Raw genomic sequence first — 19,759 nt, 5'->3', positions numbered from 1 at the left:
TCGTTAAGTTTGAATTGCCTCCACACATCGGATTCAAGAGATTTATTTGACAGGCTGTATTTCCTTCAATCTATGCTTGTCCTGCTGCACTAAAGCAAGATAGAAAAGAGCAAGTTATTTCTTCTAAACTAAAATCATATTCGTGTGAAGCCCAGAAACTTTCAGATTACCATCCATTCTTCTTGCATTGATAATACTTTAGATTTTGTAACTGAATATCCAATTTTATTAAACAACAGCTAGAATATAAAAAGTAGACAACTGCACAGATTCCAACTCTGGTAAACTTAAGACTTAAATCTAGAATGTGTTTCTAGGTAGCAACCATTCTCTGATTTTAGCTTCATACACTTGAAGAACTTTGCCAAAAAAAAGCAGTGAGACAAAAATACTCTGACAGAACAAGAATATACACACACACAGAGTAGGTGACATTAACTCACCTTAGAGTAACTGATACATATGTATACATTCAACTTATTTCAAGCTTATTCTGTATTTTGAGTACATATCCCACGTGCAAGAGACTGGATTGTTTTGGCTAATAGGATGTAACAGCTCAAGTCTATGGCCCTGTTGTTCTTAGGTCTTTTCTTCTCACAAGACTTTAGTAGTATGAGCAGAACAACTGCCAACTAAAATTGAGCATGAGCCAACACTGTAGCAAAAGACAGCATTTTGCTGAATACTTAAATATAATAGAGATACAAAGACTGGTCTTTTTAAAATCATTGCCTATGGGTGTTTATGATTTATGACGTCATAAATCTTATGAGGTACAATTTTGATGTCTTAAGTAAAGAAGTGGGACTTTTAAAAAAAATTAGCATGAGTTCTGGAGAGAAAATAGATAAATAGTTGAACATGATCAGTCAGAAACAGCAGGGGTGGAAGATGGTTAGCATTACAAGGATATGTGAAACGTGAGGATATCTGTTTTGGGATATTTGGTTAATGGCCATTCAGCATAAGAGACTAGGATCAGAGACAGGAAGAGTAACAGACACCCACATGCATGAACCCTAACAAACAGGAGATAACAGACAAGAACATCGGCCAGAATTCTTAGGTCACTGACTGACGGGCCATGGTAGGAGCCACTCAAGCATAGCCTTGAAGACATTCAACCACATGCAAACAGAAAGAGCAGCAAGCAGACCAAAAGGAGAAATCCCCTGCATCTTAGAGCCCACCAGATTCAGCTTCCCTTAACAAATACGTCATTATTATCCTACTGGAATTACTCTGCATGGGTCCAACTCTCACAAAACACCATAGTCCTCCCCTGTAACATAGTTTTTCCAGGGGATACAGAACACAGATGTCTTCAAGGTTGCTTTCTCTTTCCATTCTGCCTACCATCCCCTGACTTTGTACTATCTCATATTCTGCCAACCACTTAAAAACCTTGTGTCACATTTTAAAAGACAGAGCTGCAAGAGAAGCCTAACTCAAAAATCATGCAAATCATGCTAAGGATATAAATAGATGTGATGCAAACAACTAAACTGACATTGATGTGTATTACAAGTCAGATCTTCCGGACCTGTCACTTATCTACAGTTGTTTATCTTACTGGTAAACAGACTCCAGCTGCAACTTTCAATATAGCCAGACCATTAAAACTCCTGTTCCATAAGAAACTTGCCGCGCATAATGACGGAATGTTTTCTACGTCATTAAAGACGAGTCATTCTTATAGGTATTTACAATATTACTTACTACACACCAACCTGAACAACTAAAGTAAGATCCATCTACGTGACAGTTCATCCATAAGTCAAAGAAAACTTTCAAGCACTAGTGGTAATGAAAGCTCTCTTTTTACAAATACAGAACGTGAATCACAGAGTTATACACATCTAGTCCTTGCTGCTTCCAAGTAAAGGGCATCCAGAAGACAGAAACTGAAAATACATATTACTGTCCCGGATCAGTCCAGTACAGACATGTAAATAAACAGTAAAGATGATGACAAATAGCTCCATCCACAGTCCAAAATGCTGAAGCACATTTCACTACACTTTAAGCAGAGATAATTTAGACTAATATATACATTGCTTTCTGAAACATTATTCATGGTAATCTCTCTTCTACAATATTTCCAAGCTTAGTATATGGAAACTGGCTATATGGAAACTAAATTACTGACAACTACCAACATTTTTCTACTATACATGAAGTGCTTTCATTGTATTTTATCATAGTTTTATTACAGATGTTCACAAAGGTTCAGAACTTGTAGGACCATTAGTAAAAGGCACATATTCTGCAATTACTTCTGTTACATCAAAACATAAAGAAATCTACTATATGCAAAACATATAGAAAATGAAATTTCTCTATTCTTTATCACTTTATTTTGATTACCACAAAAACTAGTAGCACTAAATTTTAACAGTCAGTAATTTAATCACAGTGGAACTGTGTGTTTTAAGTCATAATTATAATGATAAATACAATTACTGAACTTGTATTAATACAAAGATCATTTGCAAATTTAAGAGTAAATGTCAGTTTTAAAACCTTGAATCTTCAATACTGCTTTCAGGTTCCTAAGGGCTCAAACTATTGCTTTGTATTTTCCATCTTTACATACCATTACTTTTCTGGAACGGTAAAATTTTAAGGCTATGTTATGGATGTCAGTAAGGTAAGGGTTACCTTGCTTAAAATAAGCTGAATACTGTTTTGTATTAATAAACTTGGATACCAGGGTGGTTTTCCATAGATCTCAGGACTGCCCGTGCCCCGGTCTTGTACTATAAAAGTTAACGACAGTTAGAGCCGAACAGAAAGAAACCTCAAATTGAGCACTTACTTATTCAGTGCGAGGTCAAGGATGAATTTGGTGCCAAAGGCCTCAATCTGGAAACTTGCCTGGGCCAGATGTACAGCCTGTAAACATGAACACACAGCAGTACCATATAGTTTTGCAGAACAATCAAAGTTTTCAAAAGAATCATAAGTTTTATATGCAGCAAATATTTGCCTTAAAAATCTTTGAAAAACATAATTATAGAAAATATGCTTACTTTCATGAATCTTACAGGAAGTTGAAACCTCTGCCCTTGTAACTGGGAAAATTATGAAATGAATTGAGATTCAAAAGGATTTGCTTTTTAGGAGGTGAGAGAAGCACACAGTACCTGAAAAGTATACTTGCAAACATACAGGCAGAACAATCATTCCTTACAAAAATAATCAAAAAGAAGGATTTAGGGAATTCATACAACTATCTATGTTGTCTTGTTGCCAAAGCCAGATGGGTATGGAAGCAATACAGTAGACTGTTCTGTTAATTATGTTATTGAATTCAGTCACACTAAAAGGCCTCAATAATTAAAGTATTTGTGATACAAGCCTTCAAATATAAAGTCACATTAAAGCTTGTATAACATGTTATGAAGGTCTCCTTCAACGTAATCCCTTCACAATTAAAGGCCTTGTATTTGGCAACGTTATCAAACCAACGGATAAAAGACTGTTGCGGCTTAACATACAGCACAAACACCCGTTAGCTAGTCTCACATAAGGAGTTAACTTTAACTTTTAGGAAATTCAATTTTTGTCAAATAATTAGATTGTATTCTTTAACCCACTGTTTCTACACTGTCGTGATTGAAGACAAAAACGTTTAAAATGTATGCATCTGTTTTCTAGAAAAATAAGGAGAATAAAGGAAACAATGCAAGAATTTGTTTTTGTGAAGACAGGGTTCAGGCAGGCAGGAAGAGATTAGACCCATATTAGTTTTTGTTACACACCACAATGGACCCTTAGATACGTCATAAAAATGATATAAAGTTCTAGCTAGCTTTTAGCAAAACATTGATAATATGAAGGTTAGCTTTTAAGGCCTACAAAGCCCGTAATTTTGTTTTCTTTTGGAGTTATCCACAAAGGATAAATTCTTTGTGTTCCTCTTCCATTCCCTGCACTACGCAGGGTAGCACTGACTTCCAACATATTTCTCAGCAAAGGTATTCATCAGCTTTAATAAAAGCCCTCAATATCAATTTAGAAAAACATTTCCAAGGGTTGCTATAGTATCTAAATTCAGCTGGGATGCTTCTTGTGTATCTGTTCTTGGGTCACATTTTTTGCCCCCAAAAGTAATGTTTCCCTCTCAACTAACATGGTCACAGGATTTCTTGTCCGTGCTTCTTAAAAAAAAGGGTGTAGTTTAGATGTTAACCATCTTTAATACCATTAAACAAGCCCTCATCCAAAACCTGTTTTTTATTTTAAAAGTACAAGATTTTTAAACAAGAAATTTAAAAATAGTATTACCATACAGAGCTACAATAAAACAGAAGTGAACTATATCAGCTTTCTCTCTCTGTTGCATCTTTTATTAAATTAAGGGCTGTTTCAACAGTTCACCAAATTGGTGAGATAACACTGGCCAGGTGAACTGAGTTTACAGCTGCTCTGAATCACCAGAGTGAAACAGCTGAAGCATAAAGACAAACAGGTGATTTGATGGAAAGGATCTGTCACAAGGATGAAAGCTACATTAAAAAAAGAAAGCACAGTACTTCAGTTCAAATGCATCCCTAGTACAAGAGCCTTCTCAGCTCCTGCTCCACTTTCATCTGTTCGCACAGTGAAACCAAGGAACAAGTGCCACAGAAGGAGCTTTTCAAACACCTGTTCATTACAATGCATGTGTTCAATCATTAAAGAATAAAGTAGCCCAAAGTAATCATGACAAAAACCTCAGAATATGTTCCATTTTCATCATAACATACAAGCTGATTTTTTTTTAATATCTGAAAATTTGTTACGGGAAAACGCTCGTGATTAGTTTTATCCCATAAAGATCCCACTTAAAGAGTTACAGGAGCTGCTTATTTGAGTCTCCTCTTTATATAACATTTACCTAAAACTATGACCTAATGTCTTTAAATGTATGTCACAAACAAGACTTCAGTATTAACTACCTGGAAAGTTTAAAATTTACGTAATATTCCATTAAGATCATTCTGAAACATGAAAAATGGTAAGTAATGAATTTCTTAAAGCACCTAGTTTTTATTGTGTTTTACATACACACAGTAGTTTAGAAGTTTTTCAAAAATCATCTCCTGATCAAAGATAAATACAATAATTTTAAGGAGAGTATATTGTATTTTTCCATAAAAACAATAAAGATCGTTTCCTTTAGAGTAAAATAATTATTTACAGATTTATGATACATATCTCCATAACATTCATACATCAGTACATAATATGCCAAAGTGTGACCATCCAATCAGGATTTATTCAGTGTAGTTTATCATTAATGAGGCTTACAAGTCCTTTTAGAAGCAATACTAATTACCAGTGATACTAAAACACTTCACTTAGCCAAGGTGAACAAAAAAGTAAGATCAAAAGCGACCAAACACTCCAGATACTAGCACAGCATTTTTTTCACTTCCCCTAACAAACTCAGCTGGATTCAAAACGCATATTTTAACACTTGCGTTTTAAGCCACTTAACTGATTCAGAAAAAGCTGAAACATGGAGGATGACATATCACCTCAAATAATAAAACACGTTTGAAAAGCATGTATGGTGTGTTGACAATAACATATTCAGCCTTTGAAACATTCCAAAATTCTGAAACACAAGACATCACGAATACTAAAAATTGATGTGGGCTTATAAAAGAAAACCACATAAGCTAAAGACAGGAAACTCCATCAAGGAAGGGCTATTAAATTCAAAAGACAAGTTCTGGCTCCCAAAAGACCCTGAGCCACAAATTGCTGGAGGCTGGGAGACCATTCAGGAAGCAGTACTCCACGACAGTTATGCTCACATATTCTTCCTAGCCATCTGTTACTGATTGTTCATTAAGTCAGCTAGAAGGGCCGCTGATCTGATCTGCTATAGCTTTTCTTACATCAAATCAAGTTAATCCAGTGATACAGGTATAACATCCTCTCTTGAAGGTTCTAAACCATCAACTATGTACTCCTTTTCCTTTGCAATCTAAAATTATTTAAAGTAACTTGTATTCTCTGCCTAGAGTTACACCAGAATCCTACACCATGTAGGATTAGATATAACATGACTGCTATTTCTGAAAACAATAATTCTGTATATAAAAACACCATTTGCTAACTATTACTGTGCCTCACTTACAACAGATGCAGAGTCTGTACACATAGGCAATTATTGCAAAGCAGCTGACACACAGTAATTTGCTACACTGCAGCAGGGCATGTTCTCCACCAAACTCCGCTCTAACCACTGGTTATAAAATACTAGGCTTCTTATCTCTGCAGTTTAGCAAAAAGATAGTTTTGAATTTAGGCAAATGTGACACTCCACTGCTGCAGTAAAATAAAGATCTTGCTTAAGTCAGTTAATAATATATAGTCACTCACGAAAGCTATGAGCCAACAGTTAGGTTAAGGTAATAAGACTATTTCATCCTGAAACAGATATTTTTCCTGTAAAAAGTTAGCACAGAAAGCTACCAGTGAGTTGTTACCATGTGTTTTAGCCATTACAATTGTCATGTATCACTATGACAGGAACAAGCATTTCAGAAAAATATCTGTGGGATTCTCCTATGCGCTTTACTGTTTTACAGTATTCTCTTACCGGCCTACTTTTCAGCACTCTAACATAATGCCTAAAGTATAATCTGAAATGCGTTCTTCTGATTCACACAGAAATATAAATTCAACAAGAATATAAGGTAGAATGATATTCATTTTGTGAGATTACATATGGACTATATATAAAAAATATTACACATCTTCTACTTGTACCACCTGCATACAAGTATGTGCTTGCACATGCATGAGTATTCTTATGTACATACGAGAGACTAAGCTGCTTTATAAATGTTTACCATTTAAAAAACCTCTGCAGAGGTGCCTGCTTTGACTGCCACAGGCTACACTAACTGCAAAGCTGCAAAATTACATCAACTTTTTCTGCAGTAAAGACTTACTGATTAAGGACATAGGAGTTGGTTGAGGAAGTGTAAAATATCTTCAATATTTTAACATCAGAAAATGTATTTAACTTCTCTCCTGCCATTAAAGTAAAATTTTGTAAGAAAGTGAAAGTCTTTGCTTGCTGTTCTGAAAACCCAGCTTGCTAGTGTAGCCTTTGTGATAAGAGATTCTTTGCACTAGGAATATCCTAAAAGCGCTGTAGCTGCTCATGCAAAGCACAATCTCTCAGTCTTTCTTCTAAGCCAAAAATCCATACAAGCAAACAATTCCACTTGCTTTCAAACCAATCTTTAGCTTACTGTAACTTGCAAGATAAGTACAGATTAGGAAGCCGTACTCGCAGTTTGAGTTCTACTGTTTTATGTCACAGCTTGAACACTTTTATCATTTTCATGACTATGCTTGGGTATCATTCGTCCATAATTCACAGTTGCCAGGCTTTCAGGAATTTTATAATTATCATCACAAAACGTAAAGTACAATATTGGTTTTTGCTCTCTTCATGATAAAACTATTCCAAATGCAAAAATGCGTTATTCTTTCAAAAATTCAAAGTTCTGTCAGAAATTTTTAAACAAATGTAACATTCTCAGTATTATTTAACTGACCAGCATCACCTTTAGGTCTCTTGCTATGTTCATATAAATTTGACCTCCGTATGATAAGATCACTGCTTTTAGAAATCTATATTTTTCAGGTGGTTCTGCTGACTAAAATAAGGGTCAGAAACTGCTCTCTCATTTCAGAAAATGAGCAGAGGTTCCCACTGGAAACCATTTTGGAATTAGGAACCTAAATCAGATTCAGATGGATTCTACATTATTAAAACATTTCTTTTGATCTAGACCTTTCTTCTGATGATAGCACCCATAAAATTTGTTACACATCAATATGATTTGCTATATATTAGCTCCTCACCGAGTCCCCAGATCCCTCCCTAGGTCTTTTTCACAACACTCCACAGTTAGTGTATCTAGATCCTGGATCACTTTTTTGTGGTACCTAACTTCCCATAAATGCTAGATAGAATCTACAAACTTAAATTGATTTCTTTTACTTCAGGACAAGGGCCTAACAAGTGCAAGTGTTGAACTGCCTAACTTGTAGGAGCTCAAGTCTTCTATAGGATATTGCCCGAAACTGACAACTAGAGGACTAGAAATTTAAAAAAAAAAAAAAAATTACAAAAATATTGTGACCCATGTTTCAGTTGGAAACATGGATATAGATCCGCTCGAAAAGAAGCTGGGAAAAGGAAGGTGCCTGTCTGCTCCCAGAAGACAAAGAAGTTAGGAAGACTGATTTCAACCCCCCTGTTAGTCAGACTACTGAAGACCTGGAGTTCAAAAAAGCTTTTTGCCTGAATATAAATTCAATGTAGAATCAAAAAAAGAAAAAGTACACATAAAAGCATCAGTTCACAGGTAGTGCAAACTGAAGCTCTGCTGCAGAAGACTCTGAAGAAAAAAAGGTGCAAACCAAGTTGAAATACTACAATGATCCTCTGACGGTGTATTAAATTCCTACACATAAGCCACATGAAGCTCATTCAATATTTTGAAGTTTTCGTTATATGGGAATTAAAAATGAACATTTATTCTAGAGTAACAATAATTAATCCATAGGACTTTTATCTGGATTTTCCGAAGACTTCACACGAGGTCTCCTCAAAGACTGTTAACTGTAATCTTTCATCTTTTACAAAACAGGTAACACCTCTTCTGCAAGGGCTGTGATATAGTTGTTTTCATCTTAAGGATACCCTCCCTCTAAGCTTTGGTATGCTACCCAACAAAATTGTGTAGGAGATCTTGAGACCTATTGGTCTCTCACCCTTTAAAACAGGGCAACCTAGCAGAAAACAAACAACATTAAGGCTAGCAGAAATGTTTTCTTTATTTAAATGACAAACAGCTGAGCTGAACAGCAGCAATTGGAGTGTTTATTCCATGGAAAACAGCCACAAAATGAATACAAGATTTCTGGGGGCTGGAACTGTAGAAATATCTTCACAATCAGAACTACTACTACAATACATTTATTTCAGTTGTTAGGATCTGCAGAACAGTTTTCTTAAAATATAACCCCCCTCCTCTCCTCCCCCCCACCAAAAAATACATTAACAGCTTAGAATTATGAATGAACAGATAAACAACACTGATTCTCTGTCACTTTGAGAATTTAGATTTTATTAATCAAAAAAAAGTTAGAAACTGTCCAGCAGATGCATCCTTTTTGTTCACAAGTGTTCAGCTCAAGCTTTTTTCTCCCACTCACAATTAGGTAAGACTGCCCTGAGTTGTTTTTCCCTGGCCATCCTATAATCTTGAGATTCGATCTTGTGCTGTCAGCTTTTTCCGTTGTGCCACCATAAGGATTTGCTCCTAGCATTTTGTGACAAGTTGTGTGCCATGCAGTCTTCCCATTAGGTCCTAACAAATTTGTATGCGGACTGCAAACATGAATCCAAGCAGTCATCAGGGCTGATAAGGGGGCTATTGGTTCATTCAAAATGCTACCTCCACTCGCAGGAGTTTAGAAAGACACAGCTGCAGAATGCAGATGACTCAGAGCTCCTTAAGAAGTTTAAAGATTTTTATGAGCTTCTTTACTGTATTTTTTTTTTATAAACAGATGCTCATTTCTAAGCTTTTCACACTAAAAATAACTTCAGAAGATCTCCAAGAAAACAGTCAGCCTTAGTTCAACTATGAGGAAACAGAGGTATACAGATGTTAGGACCTCCAAGCACCAAATATTCAAAATATTTTTTGAGCATTATGAGAAAATATATTATTCACTAGAATTCTCTCCACCTGGAAAGATACCATTTCACTTATTCAAAACTACGGGGAACATTCATTTTTGTCAAGAGTGAAAAAAAGCTTCTTAGAAGAACAAGAGGTAAGAGAGGGAGGTTGTAACAACAACTGTTGTTACAACCTCACATACACCCTCTCATCATGATGGTATTTCAACAAATTCAAAAACAGAATGAGGATAAAGCGAATCAGTTCTAAGAAAATAATTTATTATTTAAACCTTGGATTCTCCGGTATAGCGATTTCTTGTCTAGCCCTTTATTTCTACATATATTTCAGGACAAAGGTTGCAGATCCTTACTTTCAAAAAGAGACTTCCAAAGAAAAACAGATTTTAAGTAATTTTACCTATTTCTTTAGCTATATCTCTTTTTTCACACTTGCACACAATTTTCTCTACTATTCTCTCTCCTTATAGTGACTCAGCATTTCCAAGGCATTCATAGGACTAAGCCCACAATTATCCATAAGGCTTATATTCCTCTAGTTACTAAAATGAAGATCCATAGAAAGGGGTTACTGGATAATATTCGTAGTTAGGGACTAGTTTAAAATCATGTTCCTATAAATGGTACATTAAGGCTGACAAGGAGATACATGTTAAAGGATGCACAGTTCCATGAGTAGTTAAAACAACAAAAAAAAATCCTAGTATTTTTTTTCCTTAGCTGCTCAGGGCGTATATATTACATAAGGCCATTATATTTTTCTGTGCTTTTTTCACATGCAAACAATCAGTCCTAAATATAGGTTTCTTTTTATCCAGCTATAAAGTTATTTTGGTTGTTTCCTTTTATTAACAACATGAGAGACAGCAAAATCTCACAATCAGAATTATTACAATATAGCAGTTATAGCAGCTTTTAATTCTGAGAAAAGATAAAAGCAAATACTAAGAAATCCCCAACAAAATCAAAACCCTCCTGCACACTTTTCACATTCCCATTGCATCCTGTTTTCTTTATAGGTTGTTTCCATTTTGCATCCTCAGCATCTTTTTTCCTCAAGTATTGCTCTACAGAGGTGAATGTTAATCTGTTTAACATTCAACATTAAATAGAATAAAATAACCAAAATATTGCCTGTTACGTTATTGGTGGAATAGACAGAGAAGCAAAGAATAAAGGATTTCATGCAGAGAAAGACAGAAGATGTGAGTCAGGAGGAAAAAAAAAAATCGTGCATGCTCTGTGCCGGTCTGGAAGCAGGAGATGCAAGATCAGTCCAGTCAAGGAAAATAATCAACCCTTTCCTTCAGTGAAATGGATCAAAGCAATGGAAGTTTCATGCTAGAAGGATGAAATCAACGTAACGACACACTCTCTTTAAGCATCAAGCTTAAAGAACCTTCTGCAAGACCACTACAGGGTCAACAGTCCGCAGTGCTTAAAAGGGACACAGCGAGTAGAAAGGAGAACTTAGCACTAAGCATACCCAAGGAAATCAATGCCAGTTCCATCAGCATTGATTTCTGCAGAGCTTTACCCTAACAGGCAGAGATAAGGTAGGGCAAAGGAAGGAGAGGCAATGGCAAGCAATCTTCTTCTGGGAATGCTGGGTAAGTAAAGAGATTAGCCAACATTCTCTTCTGTGGATTCTCCCTCCGCCCCAGAAAAAAAGAAAACCCCCAAAAGCCCCCAAAAACTGATGTAGAAGCATGGAGGAAGCACCGTTCTCAAAGGCAGGTCTGCAGCCACTTCAAGCTTGCACATTCCTTTCTTTCATACCCCTCTCCAAAGAAGGAAAGTCTTCAGTGTTTTTAAGTTTACTGAAAAGAGTGGTCTCACTTTAAAAGGCCAAAAAAAAAAAAAAAAAGAACTTGAAGAAAGGAAATACTAACACATTTTTATGAATAGCTTCAGAAGAAAAAATACAACTTCTAAGGATTTACATTTTTCCCATATTTCTAGAGTTCGCATAAACAGAGTATGTTCAGTCAGCATGAGAAATGAGGGAAGGAAGGCTGTTTAGGTTATTTTACCACTCACTGCTTATTGCTTGCTAAATAACATCTGGAGAAACATTTCTAACCACTCTGCAAACAAAAACCACCCATTATTTCAAAGAGATACAGTGCTAGTTCTGACTGTAGTGTTCTTTTAAGTAGCTCCATCTTCCAAGAGAGGAACAGCTTTTCTGTGCCATTTGTAAGATACTGCCATATGTGGCTGCACCCAATGGCACATGCTGGTATTCAAGTTCAATAAGCTAGGAAGTAACCTTTCTTCTCATTAAAATATCAAAACCGCATAACTGCAGCTTCTCTCTTAAAAGTTAAAGAGTAACTCCACATTTCACTTCCATGTCTGAAATGCTACATAATAAATTATCAAAAAAACACAGTTCTACAATGCATAATAAATTCACCTTCTAAAATTTCAAAAAATCTGATGTAATTCAATAGGTAGGAACGCCACTATAGCGAAGCATTTCAATAAAATCACATGCACTGATCTACTTCAATGTCTCTCTTTTCTACCACGTCAGTCTCTTCCTAAATAAGTCCTCTTTACCGTCATACTATCTTATAATCTACTGAAAGAAGTAAATTCTTTAAACTATTCTATCCTATTTCAGCATTTTAAGTACCAAGTACCTCAAAAGCAATATAGCATAGAACAAATTTACTACTTTACCTAGTCATTCCACAAAACTATTCATTCCCATGCAAATCCAGGCAAGGTTTTTTCTCACTAAAAATTGCAAAATGTAGGCGTTCAGGGTGGAGGGTGGAATTTGACAAAAACTGGTAGAACTTTTCAGTAGTTTTCACTGGTCATACACCAGAAGGAAACAAGAACTGCATTTACTAGGTAGCGCATGACACACACAAAGCCAAGTAACTCATGCTTTAAGTTAAGGATCCTAAAGAAATATACCCTTTGCAGAAATTTGGGTAGTCAAGAACTATTCTGAAAGGAGCATTTTGTTGCTAATAACATAACATAACATAAGTTAAGATACTAGAACCTACTCTGATCAGAGAAGCCAACATTGCATAATTCCCATTCAGTTTATCTACAGTTCAGCTTCTGAACCATCCTGAAATCTAAAATAATTGTTTTTAATTAAAACAAGGGGAACCATATTCTTATTTAATTACTTGTCCTCCTTTAATTCCTAAAAACGATGGCAAGGACATTTAAGTCTCAGAGATCTGCAGAATAAAACATTCTAACAGAGTTACACATTACATGCTACCATTTTCAAAATTCTGCAGATAAACCTCTTTCATCCTACCTTGTTGTGTTTCTGCTGGTGCCTTGCTCTAGTATCCAGGATATGGTAAGGGGTTTCAGAGTCTCTGTTGATATAATAGATCAGTCTTGAAGGCAGTGTGATTTCTTTCTGGATTGCGTTGCTGTGGCTGTTGTTTTTACTATTACTGCTTTTATTCTGTTGAAATGTATGCTCTTCCTCTGCCAGTGCTCCCTCCATACTACCTGCTGTTTCATTCCAATGCAGGTCTGAGGAAGAAAGATAGACCAGCCATAAATCGGACTGCAGAATATGTTTATCTCCATACAATAAAGCTATATATTTTATCTTACAATAGTCTAATATTTTATTATTCACTCAAGCAAATAGAGCTTACTCACTGAGCTAGACTTGATTCATTTCCACACATAAACTGATTTCAGAAATAGCATTACTTATTTAAACACCTGTATGTTTTTACATGCAGCCATTGATTATAAATATTTTAATACCTTTCAGCCTCCAAGAGGAAAAGAACTTTTAATGGATATGCAGTCATCCCCTGCACACTCGTTTGCTAGCTAAGTTCTCTTTTCTTCTGAGACACACACACAAAACCACATACACATCTTCAAAAAGGCTAGGAATACTCTGCACGCTCCCTAAGACAACGTGAATTCAGAGTTCATGTGCACCGAATGGTAATCGATTTCCTTTATACATAATAGTAAGAGCCCTTCTCCTCAGCGTCTTTTTCAGCTGAAAACCTGTATCCTTTCCAATTCAAATTTCAAGATGCAGTCAACCAACGTCCACCTTCCACGTGCCACCTGAGTCCCAGTCAAAGGCAAATAACCAAAAAGCACGCACAAACACCCAACGCCAAACGAACAGCTTAGCTTCCCTGGCGGATCCCAAGCGCGCACACACTGACACACGCAAAAGCCACCTAGGGTCTTTTTTTTTTTTTTTTTTTTTTTTGTCGCATACCTCACCAGCGCATTTCTACGTACACCATCCTCTACTTAAAAGAGAGCAGCGGCGCGGGCTCCAGCAGAGTGTCCCCCCCCCCCCCACACACCTTTCTCCTCGCGTTTTGCAACCAAGCGAGCACACGCGACCCAGCCCGAGCCCCCCAGCCCTTTCCCGCCCGCAGCACCAGACACGCACACCAAGGAGCACCCGCGCACTGCCAGCCCACGGCGGGCGGCTCGCCAGAGGGCGAGGCCGGGGAAGAGGGGCAGCGGGCCGCGCACGCACCGTCATACCCACCGGCGGCCGCCGCAGCCGCGCCGGCCCCGGGGCAGGAGGAGCCACGGAGGAACAGCAGCAGCAGCAGCAACGAGACGAGGCGGCCGAGGAGCGGGGGGCGGCAGGCGGTAGGGAGGCGGCGGCCGCAGCCAGGCTGCCGCAGGGAGCTGCTGCCGGGCGGCTTCATGGCTCATAGCGCCCCAGGGCGGCGCGGGGGCGGCCGGCCGGGGGGCAGCGCGGCTCCGGGTGGGGGGGGGGAAGGGGAAGAAGGAGGAGAAAGGCCCGCACCGCCGACGGGCTGCGCCTGCGGGCAGAGCGGGGCCCGGCAGCCGGCGGGCGGGGCGGGGGCAAGCAAGCAGGCAGGCGGCTCCCCGCCCGTCTGGCTCCTCGCTCCGCCGTTACGGCAGGCCGTTACCTCAGCGCGAGGGCGGGCGGCTAACGGCCGCGAGCGCACGCGCGCGTCCCCCGGCCCCCCCTACACACAGAGGAGGCGCATGCGCGCCGACCTGCCTTTCCCGCCGCGGGGGGCGGGGCGGGGCTGGCGCGGCCGCTGTCCGTTGTGCTGCGCTGAGGCAGCCGCCATTGCTGCCGCCTGTCCTCACGGCGGCGGCGGCCTCTCCCCCACCCCCAAATACCGAAAGAGAGGATTTTCTCCTGCTGTCGCGCGCGGCCCCTCGGGCTTCCGCATCGCGGAATCATACTCGCTTTCGCTGGCCGCAGCGCCACGCGCTGTCCCTCTGTCAGCCCCCGGCTGGTTTCTTGCCCCGCTGTTGCCTAGCCCGTTGGGGCGTTTGGTTTCCTCTCCTGACCTCGAGCGCGGCACGGTGCTCTAGCCTAAGACTAATTAGTAACCTCGTGGGTGACGTCCATCTTTCCCATCCCGCTTTACAATTCGGAATGCTCATATTTACAAAACCCCATTGCCAAAGTCATGCATTTACATAAATAAGCCCGGAAGAAAAAAAAATGGACCAACGTTTTTTTCTAAGGTAACTGTCAGCCATGGGGTTCACATGCATAATTCACACAGCAAAGCTGGAGTCATTTTTTCCTAGTCACAGGTGCACCCAGGCTCACACGCTGCGCAAGGTACCGACAAGCCCCCACCAGCTGCCTAACGAGCAACAGCACAGCACCTGGGTCACCCTCAACCCGCTGCGCTTGTGCTTGCCTACCCTGGCAGCAAAGCGTGTGCACCACTTGCCTCATGAACGCCACGGCCGTTCAAAGCTTCGACAAACGAGCTGTGGCCAGTCTCAGTGCAGTGGTTTAAGTCCCCCAGCGCTCTGCCTCGTGCCCCTCCACAGAGAAGGGAGCACCTCCTCACCACCTCCAGTTCACGCTATTTTTACCTGAAGGTATTTTTACCTCTGTCAGGAGTTTGAAGTGCTAGCGTGTAAACTTGACACCTGAAGCAGGGGCGCAGCATCCTTGCTGTCAGCTCTGCTACAGGAGGGAACTAGTTTCTGGTAGAAAGATGGGGCAGGCAACAGGGAGAGGTGGCACCTCCAACGGCCTTAGCCAGAGTTCACCTGTCATGAGCTATCGCACTGTAAGCCATCACGTTTCTCCTTGTCATTGGGGCAGGCAAAGAGCAAGCACGTAATTTTGTGACCGAGATAACATAAAAACTCCCTCTTACAGTATGAACAATTGCAAGAAGCTGAGTTTGGAAATATTCAAATTGTCCTAAGAGCTTCACGCAGAGTGAAATTGCCTTGAAAACTGGCAGCCCAGAGCAAGAATTGGATGAGATTCTGGGAGACAAGAGAAGCAGCACATGGATCAGTTTGTTCTTCTCCAAACTACTGAGGCAGGCAATTCTCCCTTCCTTGGGAAGCTCTGCCCATGCACAGATAAGGCACAATTAGCAGTCCTCGTATGCTGCAGAGGGCTGAGAAGAGCCCTTCCCATTAACCCTTCCCTTAACGCTCATGCTTGAAGCCTTCTCCGGAGCTTTAGGCCCTTCTCTGCTCCCTCCTGACATCTCTAATCAACAGACAAGTTCCTTGCAGTGCCTCAGTTTTCCTTTCTTTTGTCCTTGTGACCCATTCATCTTTACTGACAAAGTGGTGAACTGTGAAGGGGTCAGAAGTAGTAGCCAACTTGTAACAGTAACGGTTATGCAGGTGAGATCCAAATGCTACTGAAGGAGTGTATACTGACAAAGAAAATGGACGTGCGTACATACAATAAACAAAGAGGAGCACTGTTGAAAGATTCAGAATGAGATTGTGACCGGGTGTAAATCAGCACTGGTGTGCTGCATACACCAGCAGACAGCCTGGGCCATGAAAAGAACTGTTAGTGCGTTCCTTTAGAGTAAGTAGTATCTCTTATACTTCAGTCCAGCATGCCCAGGGTAAACCACCAACATGAAGAATATTTGCAAAGATAAAAATAACTTCAAAGAGATACCAGAAGATTAACCTGCTGCTTTGTATTCATTCCATGGCTTCGGGAGTCTGAAAGCATTGAAGTTGACTGACTTCCGATACAAGTTTAGATACTGAGTAATCTTAGCACGCATTTTGCCCAACAGACTTCTAATATCCCAAAATAGATATGTTGTCTTTCGGTGCATGTCTTGCTGCTGAGGAAATAAGATGTTTCTCCTTTTTTTTCCTGGATATTCCTTTTTTATTTATGTCAGCTTCTTCCTTCTAGTCCAAGTCTGGATACCACATGAATTTCCAGGAAGATACAAGTTTTCTCTGCTTCATGTAATTTTCTTTAGAAAACCAGCACTAATGGGGGCTGGAATCTGTCTCTGAATTCATTATCATTGTTAATTTAGAAAGCATAAGCAGTTTTATGAATCATTGCAATGCAGATCATTTTATAGCAGTAGTGTTTTGAATCTGAAAAAAGAACACCTTATGCTGGACAAACAGGTGGTGCTTGAGGAAGATCAAAATCTAAGCATGTGATGGCATAAAACAAGTATAAGACACAAACCCATGGGATGAGGATGACAGTGTGAAAAATAACAGAAATCACGCCTTAAGATTTCTCCGTTATCTGGGTCTATGGAGAAAATGGTCCCAGTTTTCTATATAGATTGGGTCTTCCTTGATACTCGCTTTCCTAGACGCTTTCTACACTGTCTAGGTCAGCCATTCCTCATCACCAGATATCGTTAGAACCTTTCGACCAATAGTAGTTCCTGTTTTATCCCCATAAATATATAAACAGATCAAAGGACCAGGCATGTTAGTGCATCTATATCAGAAAGAAAAAAAAAAAATTTCAAAATATTTTGGGAGCAAAGAACAAAGACTAGAATGACCATACAATTAAAAGATAAAATCCAGGAGCTAGCTTCCACTATACTACAGAAATAGACAAGTCGAGCAACAATGAATGGTAAAAATACCCACTCCCTGCAACTGTCCATGTTTATTTTTACTGTCCAGTTTTTGAGGGGGAAAATAAAGATAAGCTCATTCTACAAAGCTTATCTAGGGCAAGAACTTTCTAAAGTCCTTTTAGGTCAAGCAGAAGTCTGCAGCAGAAATAATCATGTAACACCGTTTCAAGCAGGCATGCTTAGTCTCCCAATCCCTCATGGATATGTAACTCAGAAGCTATGTTTTATAAAACAGCTACAAACCTCCAGGTAGTCACATGCTGTTCACAGAGCATAATCAGCTCCAGATGAAATACCCCACTAAGACAGACAGCTGCTTTTTTTAAACCACTTTCATCTTTGAAAGACACCGTGAAATAATCCCAAAGAGATTGCACTGCAGATGTCTGAAACCAAAACATCAGAACTATGGATTATCATAGCAACATCTGTATCCAATGAAAGAAATTGAAAGCTCCCAAGTCAGAAACACTCAGGAAACCACTGATAGCAGTGCTTCAAGACTAGCTAGGGGGCAAACTCATATCATGCAAGGTACATCCCTTCAGTCTGGGTGATAAGTAAAATCCAAATAATATCTGGAGATATTATTTGCCCAGAGCTTTTAAATTCATCACTCCTTTATCAGGATGGGGGTCAGCGAGCATATGGGATGGAATTCCGTCTAACGCTACATTTCAAATCAGAAAGGCTTCAGAGGCAAAACTGCTGATAATAGTCTTGGCTATTCATACTTAATAGCCAGTCAGGAAATCCTAGCTCCTAGTCCGGGTTCTATTAACTCAGTAGTAAAGATATAACCATTCAGCACAATCAAATTCCTTTTCTGATACCATCTGAGAAAATAATAATGTCAGCGTATCGCTTCACTTGGGAAAGTCTCTATATAGAATATGTTTTTAATGAACTTGGTCTTTGGAAGGCATTATATTATTGATCTTAGAGAGCTTTACCTCAGTGAGCACTATAGGAGCATGCCTTACTGGGTTTGAAGGAAAATTTCTGGATTCCAAAAGAAGTGAAGCAGCCTACCATCAAATATCTAACACTTATTCCAAGAATCCAGTTTGGTCCTGTAATGAATGAGCAGATGGTGTCTGGATATTTTTTTTCCTTACAAAGGCAAACTGTTTACTGGTTAAATAGAAAGAGGAATATTTCTGCTGCAGATAGAATATGAACAAGACAAGCTCAGGAGGTACAAGCATAGATGACTAATTTATCAACCAATAAGTCTTGGCAAGGATGGCATAAGAACACTGGCTACTGAGTTAACAACGAGGACGATCATTACAAAAGAGGAAACCGCAACATCAAATACTCAGTTTAAAGGGGAGCTTCTGAGCAGAGAAAGAATAGCTCAGTTACTTTAGCAATAACAGATGATCTCAGCTGTGCAGGTTAAGACTGAAGGGTATAGTACAGTAAAAAAAAAAAAAAAAAAATAGACAGCACAAACAGCAGGGTAGAAGTGCTAGCAATGATTGCTGAAATCTGCCCTCAAGCGAGTGCAGTGGTCAAGTATGATTATGATTTATTTGTATCACTGTACCACTAGAAGGCTCAGCCATGGGCAAAGGTCCCACTGTGCCCCATGTTGCACAAACATAGGACCAGATGACCATCTTGTCAGAGAAATTTCTAGAGAAATAACAGGTCAAGACATTGATATAGACTGGCAAGAGAGCTCTAGGAAAAGTTAGGACTGTGCTGATGAAGGTAATGGGCAGCGGTCACAAGCTACTGAAGAGCTTTTGGGATATTTTTGGAAGATGAGAAGGAGGTGGCACTGTGGACAGTTCATCCCAAGAGCAAGGCTTTTATGGGAGAGAAACTGCAGATGCTTCTCTGATAAACATAACCAGTAGGCACGGAGGCCTATGTTGGACTGTAATCATGAAAGATTACATTGTTGCATTGATCATTTCAATCAATTTAAAATGGTAATAGCAAATAAGTCAACCGGTGCCGTAAACAACAGAACAAGCGTAACTGTCTGGGGAAGGAACCCTCTGGGTCTAAGAAGCAGTAATTCCAGAGGGGACATTGAACAACAATAGAATCTCATTAGTTTGCACATAGGCTGTAATCTGCAGGTAAAAGAAAATGGTAGCCATTCTGTTTCTCAACAGGGGTGTAAAAGCTAGAGACAAAG

General features: G+C 39.5%; 1 protein-coding gene across 16 annotated transcripts in view; it reads right to left on the bottom strand.

Moving 5' to 3' along the window:
- ADAM23 (ADAM metallopeptidase domain 23) overlaps window positions 1–14,717 on the bottom strand; it is an 85,626-nt gene extending 70,909 nt beyond the window's left edge. For 6 of the 16 annotated variants that reach the window (XM_068948062.1, XM_068948064.1, XM_068948074.1 and 3 more), the window contains exons 1-3: window positions 14,244–14,649; window positions 13,026–13,252; window positions 2,822–2,898 (exon numbers count right to left, since the gene is read on the bottom strand). In XM_068948062.1, coding sequence (XP_068804163.1) covers window positions 2,822–2,898; window positions 13,026–13,252; window positions 14,244–14,421 — 482 coding nt within the window. In that variant the 5' untranslated portion in view covers window positions 14,422–14,649. Of the gene's footprint in view, window positions 1–2,821; window positions 2,899–13,025; window positions 13,253–14,243 lie in introns of all 16 variants that reach the window. The other 10 variants (XM_068948066.1, XM_068948067.1, XM_068948073.1 and 7 more) reach the window with 2 other exon arrangements.
- Between the last annotated feature and the right edge of the window lie 5,042 nt (window positions 14,718–19,759).

Source organism: Struthio camelus, chromosome 6, assembly GCF_040807025.1.
Source record: "Struthio camelus isolate bStrCam1 chromosome 6, bStrCam1.hap1, whole genome shotgun sequence".
NCBI classification, from domain to species: domain Eukaryota; kingdom Metazoa; phylum Chordata; class Aves; order Struthioniformes; family Struthionidae; genus Struthio; species Struthio camelus.
This window is presented reverse-complemented; position numbering and strand designations above follow the sequence as displayed.